This window comes from Theropithecus gelada, chromosome 6 (genome assembly GCF_003255815.1).
Source record: "Theropithecus gelada isolate Dixy chromosome 6, Tgel_1.0, whole genome shotgun sequence".
In the NCBI taxonomy this organism is placed as follows: domain Eukaryota; kingdom Metazoa; phylum Chordata; class Mammalia; order Primates; family Cercopithecidae; genus Theropithecus; species Theropithecus gelada.
In genome coordinates, this window is record NC_037673.1 from 164945406 (window position 1) to 164965487 (window position 20082).

At 49.3% G+C, this 20082-nt stretch overlaps 1 protein-coding gene across 4 annotated transcripts in view; it reads right to left on the bottom strand.

Moving 5' to 3' along the window:
• SLIT3 (slit guidance ligand 3) overlaps positions 1 to 20082 on the bottom strand; it is a 641659-nt gene that overhangs the window by 89686 nt on the left and 531891 nt on the right. For all 4 annotated transcript variants that reach the window (XM_025387957.1, XM_025387956.1, XM_025387959.1 and 1 more), the window contains 4 exons: positions 11126 to 11276; positions 9714 to 9788; positions 3122 to 3265; positions 2223 to 2366 (listed from right to left, as the gene is read on the bottom strand). In XM_025387957.1, the coding sequence (XP_025243742.1) occupies positions 2223 to 2366; positions 3122 to 3265; positions 9714 to 9788; positions 11126 to 11276 (514 nt within the window). The remainder of the gene's footprint in view (positions 1 to 2222; positions 2367 to 3121; positions 3266 to 9713; positions 9789 to 11125; positions 11277 to 20082) is intronic.

Genomic DNA, 20082 nt, shown 5'->3' on the forward strand with positions numbered 1-20082 from the left:
GGGGGAGGGAGGCTGGGGGGAGGGAGGTCGGGGGAGGGAGGCTGGGGGGAGGGAGGCCGGGGGGAGGGAGGCCGGGGGGAGGGAGGTCAGGGGAGGGAGGCTGGGGGGAGGGAGGCCGGGGGGAGGGAGGTCGGGGGAGGGAGGTCGGGGGAGGGTGTTCCAGGGAGTGCAAAGTTCCAAGGTGGGAGTGGGCTGGGATCATGGGAAAATGGCGAGGAGCCCTGTGAAGCTAGAATGGAGGCAGGGAGGGGACAGGCAGGGCATGAGGGGCCAGATGACGTGGGGCTGGCCTTTAGGCCCTCCTCTAACTTCGGCTTTGATTCCAAGTGCAATAGGCATAGGGCAGCAACAGAAGAGGCGTAGGGCAGTGACAGAAGAGGCGTAGGGCAGCGACAGAAGAGGCGTAGGGCAGCGACAGAAGAGGCGTAGGGCAGCGACAGAAGAGGCATAGGGCAGCAACAGAAGAGGCGCAGGGCAGCAACAGAAGAGGCATAGGGCAGCAACAGAAGGTGCAGCAGCAGCCCTTCCTTCCGCCTTCCGAAGGGTCTTTGGGGAAGGTTAGAGAGGGGACAATGAACCAGCGACTAAGGATAACAGAGCCACATGGAAATACGATGAGCAGCTGTAAAACGCGCATGTGTTGAGCACTTTCTACACCTAGGCCCTTGCTGTGTGTTTTCAGGCATCACCAGATTCAATCCTCATAACCATCCTAGGAGGTAGATTATGCAGAAGGGAAACGGAAACACACAGAGATGAAGTCACTTTCTCAAGGTCACACAGCTAACAAGAGGCACAGCCAGGATTTGAACCTAGGAAATTTGGCTCTAGAGTCTTACCCATTATTCCACAGAGGCTCCCTTCCCACAACAGTGCACTACCCAGGCAGGAGCACTCTTTTAGGTGTCCAGAAAGCTGGGTTCTAATTCTGGTTCCGATACCCACTGAAGCAGCTAATGGCATCTTTCTGTTTTTTTGTTTTTTTTTAAAAATTAATTAAGGAATTAATTTTTTTTTTTTTTTTTTGAGATGAAGCCTCGCTCTGTTGTCAGGCTGGAGTGGAGTGCAGTGGCACAATCTCGGCTCACTGCAACCTCCGCCTCCCGGGTTCAAGCGATTCTCCTGACTCAGGCTCCCAAGTAGCTGGGACTACAGGCATGCGCCACCACGCCCAGTCAATTTTTGCATTTTTAGTAGAGACGGGATTTCACCTTGTTGGCCAGGATGGTCTGATCTCTTGACCTCGTGATTCACGCGCCTTGGCCTCCCAAAGTGCTGGGATTACAGGCGTGAGCCACCAAGCCTGGCCACCAGTGACACCTTTTTAAGCCCCTGTCTGGTGATGTTACTGGTCTACTTTAAGGTTCCAGTCTTCCTAATGTGCTCTGGACAAAGACCAGATGGTCCACAGCAGTCCTGCAGCCTGACCCTGGCTTCCTCTCCAGCCTTGCCTTACGTCATGCCCTCCCTCATTCAGCGCTGTGACCATGCTGGCAGATGTTCAGTCCCATGTATTTGCTCTGTTGCAACCAACCACGGGCCCTTGGACATGCCCTTCCCTCTGAAGGAACTGCAGTGTCCACTTTCCTCAACAGCTAACTCCCACTTGCCTTCCAGAATACAGCTCCAGTTTTTCTCAGCAAAGCCCATGTTTTTTTTGTTGTTTTTTTTTGTTGTTGTTTTTGACAGGGAGTCTTGCTCAGTCACCCAGGCTGTTACGCAGTGGCATGATCTCGGCTCACTGCAGCCTCCACCTCCCAGGTTCCAGCAACTGTCCTGCCTTAGTCTCCCAGGTAGCTGGGATTACAGATACTTGCCACCAAACCTGGCTAGCTTTTGTATTTTTAGTAGAGAAGGGGTTTTACCATGTTGGTCAGGCTGGTTTCGAATTCCTCACCTCAGGTGATCCACCCACCTCAGCCTCCCAAAGTGCTAGGATTACAGGCATAAGCCACCACACCTGGCCTTCCAGCTTGGGTTTTCAAATCACTGTGGATCTGCTTTCTGTGTCAATTCACTATGCTGTGAGCGCCAGGAAGGAGGGGCTGGGCGTGTGCAGCCTCAGCACCTAGACGATGCCTGGCACATACAGAAAGCCTGACGAGTTTTTAAGTGGACAGATGGATAGATGAACTTGGCCAGAGGTAACAGGGAGCTGGGAGAATAGCGCTTTGCAGAGTGGGACCCCAGAGTGCGTGGGCAGTGGACCCAGGAGAACTTACATGGTGGACAGGGAGACAAGCGTGGTGAAGGCTCCAGGGGTGATGGTGGTGATCCGATTGTCATAGAGGGAGAGCAGTCTCACCGAACTCAGGCCGGCAAAGGTGTCATTACTCACACAGCTGATCGAGTTACTCCTCAACATCCTACAGGGAGAGGGGTGGGGATGAGAGAGCACAGGCATGATCTTTTCTGTCCCAAATGGTGCCACGGTGGCGAGGGTGTGTGAATAGGTGAGATGCTTTTGCCGATTCTAAGCTCAGTCCAGCCACATTGCTCAGGTTTGTCCTGTGATCGCAGGGACTGGAGCCCCACTGGGGCTGTGTGTATTGTGTGTGTACATTGTTGCTGGTGCGTGCTTTCTTGGAAGCACATGTCATGCATATGTATGTATACACACGCATATCGTGTGGCTGCAAGGTGTGCACACGTATTTCTGGGAGGAGAAGAGAGAATCAAGAAGTGGTTGTAGCTATCAGCTTGTATGCATGTGTGTGCTTGTATGTCTGTGCCTGTTTGTGTATATGTTTATCTGCATGTTGCATGTGTCTGCATATATCATTTTTATAGAGGTCCTTGTGCTTATGTTTGTGAGTCAATGTGTGTTTGTGTGCCTCCTTCAGCAAGTTTCTGGTATGGATCTATATATGTGTATACGCGAGAGTGGGTGGCTACGTTGGGTGAGTGTGAGTGTGTATGCTGGAGGGGGTTCAGCATGCTAAATTCTTTCCCATCCAAGGCTGTGGAAGATCTGATGACTCTGACTCCAGGAATAGAGGGAGAGGGATTCAGCAGGCTGAGACAGCGCCTAGGTCCCACTTGCCTTCATAGTCTGTCTCTAATTCCCCTGCCCTCTCATCTCCCTCTGGGTCTTGGCCCAGGCTCCACCACAGGAACTCACAAGGTTTTGAGGCCACTGAGGCCACGGAACATGCGCCCATGCACTGTCTCCAGCTGGTTCCCCGTCAGCATCAGCTCCTGCACGCTGGCTGCTCCATCGAAAGCTCCCTCTCGCACCTCCTTGATCTTATTGTTACTCAGGTTTCTAGAAGGAAGACACAGAATAGGGGAGAATCAAAAAGAGCAGACAGTCTTGATACAGGGAGGGAATGACCTGCCCTGCAGCTGCTGGGGAGACCGAGGACTGGATGGTGGAAGGAGTTTAGTCTTGGGCTCCCTGACCTTTGGTCTTTAGCATCTGGCCCAGGGAGCAGGGACTCCGGCCCTACACAGGTTGAGGCTACCCTTGTGAAACAGACTGCCTGGTCAGTGGATGAATGGAGAAAGAAAATGTGGTGTATATACACACAATGGAATACTATTCGGCCATAAAAAGAATGAAAACCTGTCATTCGCAGCAACGTGAATGGCACTGGAGGTCATTGTGTTAAGTGAATTGAGCCAGGCACAGCAAGGCAACCATCATATGTTCCTCCTCATACGTGGGAGCTAAAAAACGTTGATCTCATGGAGGTAGGGAGTAGAAGGACGGTTACCAGAGGCTGGGAAGGTTTAGGGGAGATGAAGAGAGGTTGGTTAATGGGGAGCTAAAAGGAATAAGTTCTAGTGTTTGATAGGGTGACAGTCACAGTAGGCAATAATATATATTTCAAAATAGCTAGAAGATTTGAAATACTTCCAACACAAAGAAATGATAAATCTTAGAAGTGACGGATATCCTAAATATCCTGTTTGATCACTGTACATTGCATGCATGTATCAAAATATCACGTGTCCCATAAATAGGTACAATTGTTATGTATCAATTTAAAAAAGTAGACTGGATGGGATTTGAAGTTTTTTCCTGTGGAATTGTCTTTTCAACACTCTGGGGGACTAACAGAGTTAAAATAGTGGCTCTCAAACTTATTTTCTCTCTTCATTAGAGACTCTCGCTAAGCACTAATTTTCAAGAGGAAGGCAGGAGAAAAATATAAAGCATGCCCCCAACTCCTTAGGACTAGGGCATTTGTGGAACTTCTAGCTTTCTCACCAGTTAAGGATCCCTGATACAAACGAATAGGTGCTTTCCAGTTACTACTTGTTGACCACTCCTTATGTACTAGGCACCTCATGAGGGATCTGACCAACACAACCACATCAAATCCTGAAAACAATGGCTGTCGGACTGATTTATTAATTTATTATTATTGTTCCATTTTATGGATGATGGGACTGAGGTTCAGAGAGATTAACTAACTTGCTCGCAGTCACGCAGCTGACAGAACTGGGATTTGAAGCCACGTTTTCTGGCATATCAAATGTACTCCATTGAACCTTTTTTTTCATAAGTGAGTATTTCTTTGGCTATGTGGATATTACTTCTTTGCAAAATTCAAGATTTTGGATATTGTATTTGCTTAAAGTGAGCTTGGTCCTATCAAGCCCTCAGTGCTGCCATTTCTTTCTTTTCTTTTCTTTTTTTTTGAGATGGAGTTTTGCTCTTGTCGCCCAGGCTGGAGTGCAATGGCGCGATCTCGGCTCACTGCAACCTCTGTCCCTGGGTTCAAGTGATTCTCCTGCCTCAGCCTCCTGAGTAGCTGGGATTACAGATGCCTGCCACCACACCCTGCTAATTTTTTTTGTATTTTTAGTAGAGATGGGGTCTTGCCATGTTGGTCAGGCTGGTCTCGAACTCCAGACCTCAGGTGATCCACCCACCTCGGCCTCCCAAATTGCTGGGATTACAGGCGTGAGCCACCGTGCCTGGCCGGTGCTGCCATTTCTGAGTCTGCCCCTGAGGTCTGAAAGCAGCCCTTCTGTCCGAGGCTGCATGCTGACATCCTGCACAGACCTCATGAGAGATGAAAAGAGCAAGCAGATGCTGCAGAGCCATTAGCACCGCGAGTTCCCAGTTCTCCCTAGCAGGGTTGCTGGGGGCTTCTGTGGACCATCAAAATGCCTGGCCCTGGAAAGCATCCCTGGCCAGATGGATGAGCTGAAGGTGATGACAGTGTTTACACTAGCTCAGGGCAGAGTCCAGCCTCCCAAGCAGACAGCCTGTTCAGAGCCTTGCATGGGGAACCATCTTCTGCAAACAAGGAAATCGCAGGTGGAGGTGGAGCCCGTGAACTCATAGAGCACACGAAAGCTGGTAGAATTGGCGGGCTCAGAGATAGACTAGGACCATTTTACTGCTGAAGATACTGAGCCGCAGAGCAGGAAGGCACTGCTTCAGGTCCCAGAGCACTGGAAGGGGATCTAGGACCACACCAAGTCCCTGGTCTGCGCTCTGGGCAGACCCACAGCGATGCCGGGGGTGAGACCTCCCTTAGGGACTGACTTGCAGCAAGTGACAGAGCTGGGGGCTCAATGCAGGCCGCCTTCCCTCTTCCCAAGGAGGGACCAGACCGCAGGGCAAGGCCGTGCCTGCACTTGTGGCCAGGTGTGGAGGAAACAGTCGGTGCCTTTGTTCCCTCCCTGCTCCTTGGCATGACCCCGTTCTCCTTCTCTCCTTCCCATCTTGCCAGGAAAACAGGAGTGAGCGTTCCCAGCATCCCTCGCCCAAGGTCTGAGACAGCAGACTCACAGACTGGATTTCCACTCCCTGCCTGGCTCTCCTTTAACTTGGCCAGTTTTCTTATAAATCCTGGTAGCGCTGGTCTGGGATAACCCAGGAATGAAGGTAATGCACTGGGGAGACTGCAAATTACCCCCAAATTAGATGCGGGAGGAGAGATAAAGGCTCTCCAGCAGCTGTAACTCACCCGAATGCCAGAGGAGAAGGCTTTTGCTCCAGAGAGTTGAGCTTCTTGCGGGGGTTAAAATACAAGGGATGGGCAATGAAGATGAGTTAAAGCAGCCATGAAGTGGGAGGGTTCCCATTTCCTGACATCTGTTTCTTTAAATGAGCAAAATTAACGTCACATTACTGTAAGGTTTGTGAACTGGATTTCCTCAGGCTGGGAGAATGGAAAACAGAAGGAGAGTAAAAAAGAGGGGGATAGAATTTTCCAGAAGAGCTGGCTGCTGCCATCTCTCCATCCATCAAAGCACCGCTCACAACTACAGGCAGCAGTAGCTGAAGGACAGAAGGTGCAGCTTGGGGCAAGCACTCCAGAAACAAAACAAATGCATGGAGGTTTTCTAAGAGCCCTATCACAGTCTCAGAGCAGTATCTTACTGATGATGACGCAGGTCCCAGGAAACCACAAAATGCAAAGCCAGGGCCACCCAGGGGGCCTCTCTCCATCTTCGGGTTAGTTCAGAGCCCCTGAGGGTTTCTTGGTGAGGGTTAAGTGCATTCATATCTGTACTGTCTGGCACAGGGTAAAGTGTTTAATTTGTGCTCACTGCTAGCTATTATTATTAGTTTTATGGCCTTGCATGCAGACATGTTCCATATTTGTGCTACTCCCAGGCTCCTGAAAGTGTCTGGGTGTGCAACCCCTGTTTTAAATATATAACCAGCTATCCTGGGTCACTCAGCTCAGATGCCCTCTCCTGTCTTTCCGCACCCGGTCTCCCCAGTACCACAGCCATGTCTTTCATCTTTATTGCCTCATATTTCTGATCCTCATAATAACTTATAAGGCAGGTGGATTTATTCCTATACGTAAATGATGAAACTAAGGCTCAGAAAGGCTAAGGACATTCCTAGTGTCACATAGCTGGGAAGGGCAGAGCTGAACTCAGAACGCACACAGGCTTGTCTGCCCATTTTTTCTCCATACCTGGACTTGTGGCAGCTCCTGAGAAGTGGAAACATTTGGCAGCCCTCACCTTTATTCTAACATGGCAAGTACTGGGATGAGCTGAGTGACATCTGTCCCTTTTGATGAGATCTAGGCCCACACTTTTCCAGAGACCTCACCACTCCCTTTTGTTGCTTGGTTGTTGATGCTGGGAGTTTGTTGACACTTATTATGTGTTTGTGCTGTTGTTTTCTGGGGCGTACAGAAATACTCTCTATACTCATGTTCCTATCAAAACTGGGAGGATGAAAGACTCAAAGTGCTTGAGTTTCACCTCAAATGGGAGAGTACATATTTCTTCACAGAAGCAAATACTAGCAGATCCTGTTCAGTAGATAAGCTGGCACTTGGCCAGCTTGATTCACCTTAATATCTGCTCACGCCCATAGGCTTGTAAGTTTCTGTCTTCAGGTTAAAAACGAAGTGTGCGTTTCTCTGGGTTGAAATAAAAAGAATAATTCCTGCCAGGTGATGGGTGATGCTAGTGTTGGGACCCTGAAGCTAGTGGGGCACTGGACCCCAGTGACAGCCGTGATCCTCACCCAAGTGTGCCCTCTCTCAGCTGGCCCCCCAACATACTCTCCACTGCTCCCCGTTACAGAGCAGTCGCTGGAGCCATGACCAAGGCGGTGGCTGCAGGCAGGGAGGGAGGGAGGGAAGCGATCTGAGTAGTACCAGTGAGATCCAGATGCTGCCCAGGGCCTATAAGGCCTCTGTCCTATTTGTCGGCAGGGAACGCATGGGTGGGAGCACGGGGAACAAGAAAGAAACAAGGTGGTGCAGTCCACTCTCTTTATAGGCAAGCATCCCTAACCAGAATGTCCAAAACTTTTTGAGAGCTGATATGATGCCACAAGTAGAAAATTCCACACCTGACACCTTTGCTTTCTGAAGGTTCAATGCGCATTAACTTTGTTTCATGCACAAAATTACTAAAAATATTGCATAGCTACCTTCAGGCTGTGTTTACGGTGTATATGAAACGTAAGCGAATTTCGTGTTTAGACTTGCCTCCTAGCCTCATGACGTCTCATTGTGTACACGCAAACATTCCCAAATCCTGATCCAAAATATCTGAAATCTGAAACACTTCTGACCCCACGCATTTCAGATAAGGGACACTGAAGCCGCACTCGCAGTAGTTACGTTGTACACAGTTGCTGGGAACACTGCATTAGTGAATACCAAAGCGTTGCTCTTTGGGGAAATACAAGTTTAGGGTCTTGTGAGCCTCTGGTCTCCACATTTTAATCAACCTATCAACATATAACCTTATCATATGTGTGCTTCTGTTTAAAGATACCTTATTTCACACATATGGCTGATCTATAACGTTGAACTCATGACCAGCAGCACTATAACTCAAGCTCTCACGCACATGTCCTCTGGAAGACGCATCACACCCTTTGCACACTTAGGATGGCTAGACGGCCCTTCAGCACTGTGTCTGGGGGGGCGCATTTTAAACAGCAAAATCACCAACAAAAACCACAAACATGAAAAACACATGGCACTGAATATAATGCAAAAGGACGCTGGCTGACAGCATGAGAGGTGACAGAAGAAGGCAGAGCGTGGCCTCACTTGACCCCCAGCTGGGAACATGGGTGTAGGTGACTCCGTTTTTTTTTTTTTTCTGTTCTATGCATGCCCGAGAATGACAAAGGCATGGAGAGTCTTGACTTTGGACTTACACAAATTTTAGCGAATTCTCAAATATGGAATCCATGAATCATGAGGATGGACTTATCTCCCTGGTTTTCAAGGCAGACCTGAACTCCAGGGCCAGGAGGCATGAAGTTTGGGGTGGGGGAAGGGACAGGGGCTAAAGAGAAGAGTGCCTGCCCGGGGATGAGATAGTAAAGAGCCTCCCCTTCTGTGCTGCTACCTCTGCTGGGGGGCCTGGAAGGGAAGACGAGGAGAAGCAAGCCAGCCTCACACTAGCATGATTGCAGGTGGACCCAAGTCTGAATGCCAGCTCTGGGACCCATTAGCTGTGTGGTCTTAGAGAAGTCACAGAAACTTTTTGAGCCTTGGCTTCCTCACCTGCACAAAGGGGACTGTGAAGCCAGCGCTGGACGGGTAGGTGAAGACTCAGTGAGACAATGCGTGTGAGGCAGGCAGCATGGTCCCTAGCTCAGGACAAGGACTCTACCGGTGCACCAACATCATTCTCATTACCTTTATGACTAGGCCCAAGCCTAGTCAGGGTTAGGCAGGGAGAGGGTTAGGATGATGTGCATCTCTGGCAGTGGAGAAGCCAATATAGGCGTGTAGGCCCTTGCCTAGGCCAAGGCACGGTCAGACCCACGAACTCCTAGACGGAAACCCATCGTGGGAAGCTGCTGGCATGTTCCCTCTGATGTGTATCAGTGATGCGGGGTCTTTTGATTCCATTTGAAAACAGACATCTAACTGTCACCACACAAAAATCGCCAAATAGCATAGACCTTAGACACCTGTGCCGCATCACTAGTCCTTACCTGAGTCCTACACACTAGCCCTGGGGTAGCTGTTGGATGGGGTGTAGGGGTGGGGTGAGCAGAGGGTCCAAGGTGGGGTCAGGGATGGTGTGGAATGCTTGCTCTGTATAACATTCAACTAAAACCATGAAGCATCACTTTGGTCTGTGTCTACATGTCTTGTTTCCTAACAGAGGCCACAGCGGGGCTGAGGAGGAGGCTGGGAGGGGCTGGAGCAGAGGCTGGGGGAGAGGCCGGTCCCCTGGTTCCTCTAGTCTAGAACACAGGCTCTGGCTAGAGAACAGAGGCTGCTGCCAAGTTCCTGAAGTTGACTTACATTTTCCGCAGGTTGGGCAACTTCTTGAAGATGCCAGTGGCCTCCAGAACAGATATCTCATTGTCATTCAGTCGCCTGTGTAGGAAGCAAGAAGATGAGTCATAGGTTAACTGTGGACAGGGCCCCTCCTGGCACTCCCCAGGGCTTTGGGTGTGTTGGCGCCTGAACCTCACACCAGTGAAGGTCCACAGAGCCATTGGAAGCTTTGCCATCAGTCCCATCGACAGAGGGGCCCAGCAGGTGGGGGAGGCATATGCAGTGCTGCTTCCGCCTTCTCCTGGAGGAAGCCTCCTTTGGCTGGGGTGTAGGGGACTTTCTGAGTACTCCGCATGGGCATGCATTGTTTTCAGCACCCATCAATTACCAAGTATCTGTTTTCATTTTGTGGACATACCAATGACAACTTAAAACCCCCAGGAAGGTTTCTCCAGGGTCTCCCAATCCTCCAAGCCCTTCAGTTCCTTCCTAAGTGCTTCCCTCTACCCGGAGCAGCTCGGGAACTTCACAGGTGTTCAGGGAGAGCAGCAGGGCAGGGAAAGGGGTCTTGCTGTTTCCTCTGATGACTTGTGAAGTTAGAGAGGACAACAACAATAAGAATAACGAAGACCACAACCACTCATCCGGGGCTTACTCTGTGCCAGGATTCAAGATGAGTTCCATGCTTGCATTCTCTTTCTTGGTTTCCCCAACCACCCTAGGAGGTAGGCATTAATTATCTCCCCCATTTGACAGCTAAGAAACTGAGTCTCAGATCCGAGGAGCAAATGGCCTAATCTTAGGAATCCTGCCAGAGTCAGGTGCCAGCCCCACGTCTGTCAGTCCCCATATGCTGTGCTTTTGTCCTCCACGAGGCTGTAACTTTTAAAAAAATTTTTAATTAAAATTTTTTTTTTGTTTCAGAGACCAGGTCTCACTCTGTGGCCCAGGCTGGAGTGTACTGATATGATCATAGCTCACTGCAGCCTCAAATTCCTAGACTCATGTGATTCCCCTGCCTCAGCCTCTCCAATAGCTGAGACATGGCTCATTGGAGGCTCAGATATATTTAATCATTCTAGTTGTTCTCTCACTTTGCTACAATTCTTTATTTAGCACCCAACTTTCTGGTTTTACTGTAAGCTCCATAAGGGCTGGCAGGGACTACCTGCTCTACTCTGTTGTAGAAACTGGTGGGCTTAGCATGATGCCGGCTCACAGGGGGTGTTCAGAAAATATGTGTAGAATGAACATTTGCAAGCAAGCTGTCCACAGGAGATGCCTGGGTATCTACCTTCAGACCAGTATGGGAAAGACAGCCAAGCAGCACATGACTGAGCCAGGAAGGGGTCACTTCCAGGAGACCCTGCCCACGCTGGCTCTGGGTGACTGATGTGTGGGGAGGAGTAGCGAGTTCATGCCGAGGTTGGACTTACAGGTCGGTGACGTATTCAGGGAGGTGGCTTGGGATGCGGGCCAGCTTCTGGTTGGAGCAGTCCACAATAGTGCCCTCGCAGCGGCACTTCTCGGGGCACACGAGGTCCATGAAGCACTCACTGCTGAACCTGCTGCGGTAATCCTCGGAGCCTGGGAGGGGCCAAAGAGGGGACGTCAGCGTCACCCGAGTTCCATGCAGAGCCCCAGGTTGTGGGTAGTGGGGGTGGGGGACAGAGATGGGTGAATGAGTTGGGGGGTGTTAGGGGTCAATTAACAGACATGGCATCTCCTTCGCTATATGGCCACCTTGTTGGTGCTTTCCCTGCCCCCAGCCTTACTGCCTCCTTCCCATGGATCTTTGTTATTCATCACCATCCTCAGGGAGACCAGGCTCAAGATCTGTGGGCCCTTATGCTTTTGGGGGTGACAGATCTTTTTGAGAAGCTGATGAGTTATGAATGTTCTCCTTGGGGAGGTGATACTTGGCGCAGGTGTACAGAATTCAGTCTACAATTTCGGGGAGGGGGCGCTACCTGCTTCACGACTCCTATCATTCATGGACCCTCTAAATGTTCATGAAAATCCAAATTACAAGATTTTGATGATGCTTTGATGGGGACTATGCCAGGGGTAGGGACAAATTATGGGAAGGGGTTGCAAACTCAGGGGCCTTTATTACCCCAGCAGGTAATAAAATGAGTACAGGCCAAGCACACGGCAACAAATGACCATCGACACTTGGCTGTAAGATTGGGAAGACAACAATGAGGGCTGGGAAGCTGGGGAATTGGAGCCCCAGCTTTAATGCTTGGAAATTTGGCTCAGGGTTGCCTGATGTTGCTTTGTTTTTGCTTTTTAAAAAGAGAATCCATATAAACAATATCGGTAATAAATTCCAATTTAAAATACTGTGAAGATGAGCAAAATGTATCTGAGGGTCAGATTTGGCCTCTTTTTCAGAGCACATTCTATGTAACTATAGTGAAAGGCGAGTTCCGATGAGCTAAAAGTTGGTGCTGAGATTTGCTTTTTTGAAAAGGAATTTCTCCCAAAGTTGCACAGTAATGGTAACGGGACCGACAACATGGTGTCTCTGAGAGATGCCTCGGGGAGTTGCCTCAATGATCACAAATGATCCCTGGGCACCTGGGCAAACTTCAGTGAGACCTTGAATCATGCTGGTGGGAACTGAGGGAGCTCTGGTTCTCCCACCAGACATAAGCTTATCAATGGGGCCGGGTTTCCTTCATCCTTTCACCCCAACATTTCACTAGCACAATGCGAGGCACAAAACAAGAGATGGGTCCACATTTGTCCAATGCACAAGTGGGGTGTCATGAGCACCTGCGTGTCCTGTACATGAGTATTAGGAAGTGTTTCAGAGAATGTGAACATTATTTGTTTGCTCCACTAGGTGAGACAACTTGGTGATTTTATTTGCATTAGGAGCATTAGCAGAAGGGAGCACAGGCTTGTTCAGGCCTTGGCAACTTACTAGTCTCAGTCTCTCTCCATGTAAAATGGGAACCAAATAACTGCCTTTATCTTCCAGGAGCTGTTGCGCAGATGAAAATAAGATTAAGGAGGTGGAGAACCTCAGGAGTTGAATGGATGCTTGTGACTCTAGCACTGTTTTTTTTTTTTTCTCCTACAACCTGGCAGAATATTTGGCAGCTCAGAGGCTGTGAAAACGAGTGTAGCTAGCAGTAACAGTGGCCATTTACTGAACATATACTGAGCCGGACACTATGCTTCCCATTTCAAATGAATGATCTCATTTAATCCTTGCAACGCTCTGAGGTTAGGATAACTCTATTTTATAGGCAAGGAAACTGAGGCCCACAGGTCACTCAGTCTGGGTAGGCTGCTGCCTGGCTCCACGTGGTTAACATGTTTTGCTGCAGACGTGCTTCTCCCCAAAGGTTTTCCCAGGTCCCTGTAGGAATGATCATATAGCCAGACTTGGTGCAGGTGGATTGAATGGGGTATTTTTCCACAGTGGGCTATGGTGGGGCAGGACTCAGATCTCCTCCACCCTCTTAGTCGTGCACACCTTGTATGATATCCCTGTGGTAATTCCTGATTGAGAATGAACTTGGTGGGTCTCTAATTCTGAAGTGATACTACCTACCTAAGACAGGGAGTCAGAAGCCTAGACCTGTCCCCCTTTCCTTCTCTGCTCTCTCTCCATCCCCGTTCCTCCACCTCCTCTTCTGCCCCTAGGCTTGTGTGAGCAAAATCTGTGGACACATCCCCACAGTTATTCAAGTGGCTTCCTGGTTCAATGTATTATGTAAATCTCCTGCCCTTGGCTTGCCAGCTTCGTTCCACTTGGTAACTCTGACCTGCACCATTTTCTTCCAGACCCATCAGCATGCCGAGTCCTGGGCAAATTTCATTTTGCAAACCCTGTTAGATGACTACCTTCTCTTGTTCTCTGCACCAGTGGATCCACAGAGTGATGGCACGAAGGGGCATTACACACACATACAGAGATTTTTCCTTCACCACGTGTCTATATTGGGATCCTTGCAAAGCGAAGGAACCCTGACTGCTGATTAAAGGCAGGAAGACAGGAGGAAGCACGGTTTGCTCTTCAAGGCGATGAGCCTGAAGGCGTGCACCGGCTGGGCTGTGGCTGGGGACAGCCGCCTATTAAATGCATTTTCATTTTAATCAAGGTGAGAGCAGCCTGTAGTTAGCAGGAATCGCTCTCAGTAGTATAGTTAGATTATAACTGGTGGACCTCTGCAATGGAGCCGCTGACCCATTTTAATGAAATGATTTTGCAATTAGATTCGATGGACTAATGTGTTCTTTCCAGCATTTTTCCCCCTGCTGTTTTTGTTATTGCCCTGGTTTGTAATAACAAGGGGGTCGGAATGTGATATTTTATAGAAGTGGGAGCCAGAAATGTTAATAACGGTGTATGTACATAACCGAAAAACTTCGTTCCCCAGTCAGAGCCAGCCCGAAATGCCATCTCCATCACTTCATATTTCATTACCGAAACTACCCAGGGTTTCTCGGAGCCATTTGTTATGCCTAATGCTCATAACTACCCAAAAGTATTTTTAACTTTTCCAGAGCTTTAAAAGTCAATTTCAATCTCAATGCATATTTGTCACTGCCAGAAATACTTAGTAGTAGAGGACCAACTGCAATAGGCTGTTGCTTCTTCTCTTTGGGGTGAGTTCAGACAGAAGGGATCCCAGAAGATTTGAAGAAGGGCCATAAAACTCAACCTCGCTGAAACCGGCCTTGGAAGAGCTGATGTCATCTGGCATCTTGCCTGCTCCTGCCCCTGGAGCCCTCCTCCCCTTTCGCGGGCAGCTCAGAACAACGACACTTGGTATGTGATCACAGACAAGCTTTAATAGTCGGGGGGTGGGGGTAGGAGGTGGAAATTCATAGCAACACAATTTTATTATACATCCCTGCCCTACAGCCACTTCCCAGGAGGAACACTTGTCACATTTGGATGACCAGGGGTGTGGGACAGGTAGGGAGCTATGCTCCCGTGCTTTGAATGGACTTGGCTGGCTTGGGATCAGAGGCCAGCACCAGGTCCAGGATGGCTGCTGCCATCAACAGTATGCATTTTGTATCATCCTTTGGGCAGTCAGTTTGCTAACTGGGAGTCATAAATTCATTGTTATCTGATCATCATGACCTTGCTAACTCACATGTCCAGAGCACTCCTCCCTTATTCCCAATATCCCTAAGATGAGGGGAATAAAGGAAAGGAGGAAAGAAGCAGAAAGAGGAATTGGGGGGAGCATAAGGCCTGTCAGGCCTCATCAGCTTGAAAAGACAGTGACATGAATAAGCAAAGGGTCATAAGTGATGAATGATTCAGGAGAACACTGCCAGGCACACAGACATCCACTCATGGGCAAGGCTGGGGGACCAGCTGCCAGTGGCTGGAAGATGCCAACTGTTTTACTAGGAGTTTGGTCACCAGTTGGGCAGAGAGCTGTCCTAGTAAGCTATCCCCATTGGAGTCTATTACGAGTGCAGCCATCTGCCTGAAAACAGAGGGAAATACCCACGGTCTGAGGCCGGCACTGCCTCATCACAGCCTGTGGCTGTGGGGCCAGTAAAGCACTGATGGAAGGGCACCATTATGGACCCACTCCCAGAGGCCTGGTCCCAGCCATGTTGGGGGCAGTGCCGAGGGCCTCAGAATGCCCCCCTCTGTAAGGTGGGAAAGGGAACTTCTCCAGGCTCAAGGATTTGCTCTGTGTTAAAGGGGATCTTTGTAAGTCCATGCTGGAGAGGAAGAGCCATTTGAATAATGCTTGCTTACTCAAGTTCTTTCTACTAACAGATGAAAGTCTGAAAGGGAGAGTTTAAGCAAATTTCAAGTCCCTATCAAATCGAGGTTTTTAAATTTTCTAATTCAAGGGAATGGGGTTGTCCACAGCTGGGAAGGTGGGTATTACAGCAGTACAGTGCAGCCACTCTGGAGTCAGATGACCCTGGGTAAGTTAGTTAACCTCCCTGAGCCTCAATATCCTCACCTGTAAAATGGGACTTTAGATTTTGTGAACATGAAACAAGGTAATAATGTGGAACAGTTCACTGCCTGGCCTATAGCAAGCACTCAATGTGTGTTAAAAAATTACTCAGCAATGGTTGGGCTCCTGGTTCTGAGGGGTAACCTCAGATAGAGGCGGTAATAAGAGTCACACCTCATGATGGGGGCCCAGGGCTCAGCTTCTAGTTCTGAGCTGGGCTAAGGTTCCCACCTTAGCTCTCTCTTGCAGGATAGGACAAAGACTCCAGGATAGGAATGAACAACACAATCTTCTGGTTACACTGGGTCTAGGATTTATCAAGAAACAAGCAAAATAAGAGGTACCAAGATCCCTCTCTTTATTATCAGAGATAGCAGGTTTCCACATCCACACATACTCCCCTCCCCTGAAACAGAATTAGCACCAGGTGAGAAGCCCAGCACCTCCATGTTAACTGTGCTTTGCAGGTCACAGAAACACACTGGACTTTAGGTTTCATGGGGTTCAGGGACAGCATTTTCATAAAACATGGGAGTGAGGTTCAGAAGGAACCTTAGGTTAAACCCAAAGTCTCAGACTCACATGAGTTTCACCCATTCTCAAGCTCACGTTCCTTTCAAATAAAGTGAATACCAATAAAGGTGGTGGTGGGAGGGGCAGGGGGTCACAAATAGTAGTAATTCCCCTTTGGGTTAGCTGCCACTTGGAAAAATGACCTTGGGTTGGGACTCTCCCATGAAACCATGGGGCATATGCCTTGGGTATACTCATTCCTTTCCAATGGAAGAAGAGACACAGTAGTTTCTGAGCTTGAACCTAGTTACTCCTCCTTGTCTGGCATCTAGACTAGATTTGGGGGAGGTTGACTCCATTTTGTGAAAGAGATGTGGATACAGATCTTAGCTGGGCCCCATGGTGCTTCTCCAGACCCATTTCGCACTGTATCTGCATCCTTTGAGACTCCTACCCTCCTGCCCTTGGTGAGTTGAGACTGGGAGAGGTGGGTCTGGCAGGTGGTGGGCTGCGGTGCTCCAGAGCAGAGGAGAGGTGTCCAGCGGTGGTGGCGGCGGTGGCGGGCCATGCTGCAGGAGAGCACGGTGCTTTCCGCGGTGCTTGACAGAACCATGTTCCGTTTCCATCGTTCCACCACATGGTTAGATCAAGCACAAAGGAAAGCCCCGCAGCGACTGGTCAGAGTCAAGGTCAGGAAGCAGCGTCAGAGAGAGGACAGGAGCGCTCAGAGGAAGCAGCGTGGAGAAGCGGAAGCCGGAGCAGGCCCCCACTGAGCGTGATTAGTATCAGGAGTGGGGTTCCACTGGAACACTTCCGAAGATAGCAGCCCTGCTGCCCTTGTGCCCCACCCCAGGGGAGACACAGTAGGAAGGGAGAAGAACAGGAGGCAAATCACTGGATGCCCATACTCAGGAGCTTCAGGGCAGCATGGTTCCTTCCCAAGGAAAGAAAGAACACTCAGACATCTGTGATCCTATCACATGCCTGAATTGAGCCTCTAAACTCCAGTCACACCAGTTGGTCTGACAAGACATTAAACTTAGCAAAGCATCTTCTGCATGCTTTACAACATAGGCCCAATTCCCCAACAGCTGAGTGGTTCCACCACAGTCGTTCTAGTCCCTTAAATCAAGAGACAATCCACAGTTCCCAATGGTCTAGCAAACCTTCAATGCTCTTCTTTAGGAAAAAGCCCCCTTTGACATTCCACAATTCAGGAATCTCCTTGATATCCTTTGGGGTCACCAGAAATGCTCTGGCTGATCTCTCCCAGATCATTTGAGGTTTAATAGAGGAGTAGTGTGATGTCAAAAGGAAATACATCTCTCTAGCCAGAGAGAAAGACAGGAAAACAAATGGGGCCTTAAGATTTGGACTGAGGAACCTGCAATCACAGTTGTTGAGAACACTGACTTTCACAGAGATGGTGGCCAGTGCACCTCGTGATGAAGGGCCTCTTTCAGACTAAGAGAAGGAAGGAAAGGGAAGCCAAGGGATGAGTCTGAGGGGAAGACACTGAATTCTGGGATCCTTCTTCATCTCTTCCTTGAGTGGAAATTATGGGAGTGAACAGGATGAACTAGTAACCACTGTCAGGATGCCAAGGACCCAGGTGAGGGTATCCAGTTTTTATATTCCTATCTGTGATAGAGCAAGGTCAGTTTCCATGCACCTGCTGACTTGGGACTTCCTCCCACTTGGCATTAGGCTGTAGATGTGCATCTTGAAGAAACTGGAGCTAAGGCCAGGTGACTGAGACCCTCCCTGCCTCACCTCTGACATGAGAACCAGTATCAACATTCTTCCACTATGTGTTTTGGGGACTGGGCAGATCTTCTAGATGGTCTCAGCATCTCGATGGTGCATAGGTTGTCTGCCATGATGGACCAGTTAGGAAGAGCCAGCCCACAGCTCTGGGTCTGGCCTCTCCTCCTTCCTAAGCTCTCCCATCACACACACTAGAGTCAGCCACTAGAATCTGGACTCCACTCCACTTCGACACCTAGACATGCAGGGCTCTGTGAACACTGTGGTTCTGGGACTTCAAATTTGAGTTTGATTCGGACCCTGGTACCAGAGCAGGGGAAATCCATCTTGTTCCTGCAAACCCCCACCCTCACCAAGCCTTCAAATCTAATTTTCTTTCTCTTTGGTTTCTTTCTACAAAAAGAAATGGAGGGATTTGTAGGTAAATTATCAAGAGTTTTCACAGTATGTCCGAAGTCCTGGGTTTCAGATCTTGCCCTGAAAATAATACTCAGTATCTTAGATAAGATTTTTCTGCTGTGTGGACCTCAATTTACCCATCTCTAGAATAAACTGGATGGCCTCTAAGGTCTCTAAAAATTCTGTAGTTCATTGAGAGCTATCTTGCTGTTTGCCATCTTTGGACACATTGTGTCACCACCCTCCGTACTTTTCAACAAGAGAGTTTCTTCTTACACAAAGCGGGGAGGCATAAGGGAAGACAGACAGCACCCTACAACTGCCAAGTGCTCCTGGGGGTAGGCTTGGGGTCCCAGGCAGCCAGACGGAGCCTTTTCAGGAGGACTTAATCTGATGGTCAGATTACCCCAGCCGGCAGCATCCAACCCTAAACTGATGTTGCTGCCCAAGGCGGCGGATGCAGCTGATAGAAAGGCAGACACAGGCAGCTGGGAAACCAGACGCCCTGCCTAAGGAGGGGCAGGATGTGTTATGGAGCAGCCCTCAAATTGCCTCCTAATTACATCAGCGGTCTTTTCAATGGGGGTGCTTTTAGGAGAAAGTAAAATGCAGAGTTATTATCTGTCACATCCAGTCTGTGTCACCTGCCCCCCTTCTTTCTTCTGGAGCTTCCTGGAAACACAGAGCTTTAGATCTTTTTTTTCCCCCTCCAAGGCCAAGGCAGGTCTGGAACCCCGTGTTTTTCAAAGCCAAGGCCTTTGGAGCTCAGCAGTCATGCTTTCTTGGCAACGACATAAAATAAAAGCATATAGAGTGCTACGTGTCAGGCTTATGCTAGCTCCAAACATCTCTACTTTTTAGGAATAATCTTTCTGCTTAGCATTGGTTTTCTTTTTTTAAAAAGGTATCTTAGAGTCAATCCAAGAACCCAGCTCCTTCTCCCTGTTTCTTTTTTAAAGTGTTCAACCACCCCTCCCCCACATAGGAAAAGCAGCCAGGATCCTGCAGGTAGGAAGACAGTGGCAGAGCTAGAGTTAGAACTAAGTTCTACTGCTTCCTAGGTCCACTTTCTATTTTCCTTTTCTCCTCCTTAGTTCTTTCTGTAGCCCCACCCCCATCTTGCCACCCCCAACCACAGTCATGCCCAGAAAATTGCCAAGACTGTGTTCCTGGGGAGACACCAGTCCTTGGATCCTGCACTCTTTCCCTGCTGTGCCATGCAGGGCTGCAACATCCATCTGGGGTCCAAGGTATTAACAGGATACTTAATGAGACCAAAGGGTCAAGGTTGGCAGATAACACCCTGCCCTCCTCTGGCTCTCACTGCCCTTCTTTTTGGGTACCACTGCTTGGCAGAGCTAATTAACTCAACCCTGGTCAGAAAGGGGTAGGAATAGAGGCCCAGGTCGGCGTGAGTCATGAGGAAAGGCCCTGGGGAAAGGATGATTGTGCCTTGGGTGAGATTTTCATCCCAGAGATGTTGCTGGGCCCAGGAAGGAACCTGAGGACAGTGTTCAGGGAGTGGGTAGGGGTGGGAGCACGAGACCAGGGAAGGAAGTCATCCAAACAGCTGATTGTCCTCCCCGAATACTCCTTCTCTCCTAGATGCTGCGTGGTGTGAGGAGCAAAATGAACCTGAGGTTTAGTCCTGCCTCCGCTGTTTGCTGGCTTGTGAACTTAGAGTGCCCCTTCACCTCTAAGTCCTCAGTTCCCTCTCCCATAGAGCGAAGGGCTGTCCTACTGACTTCCGAGGACCA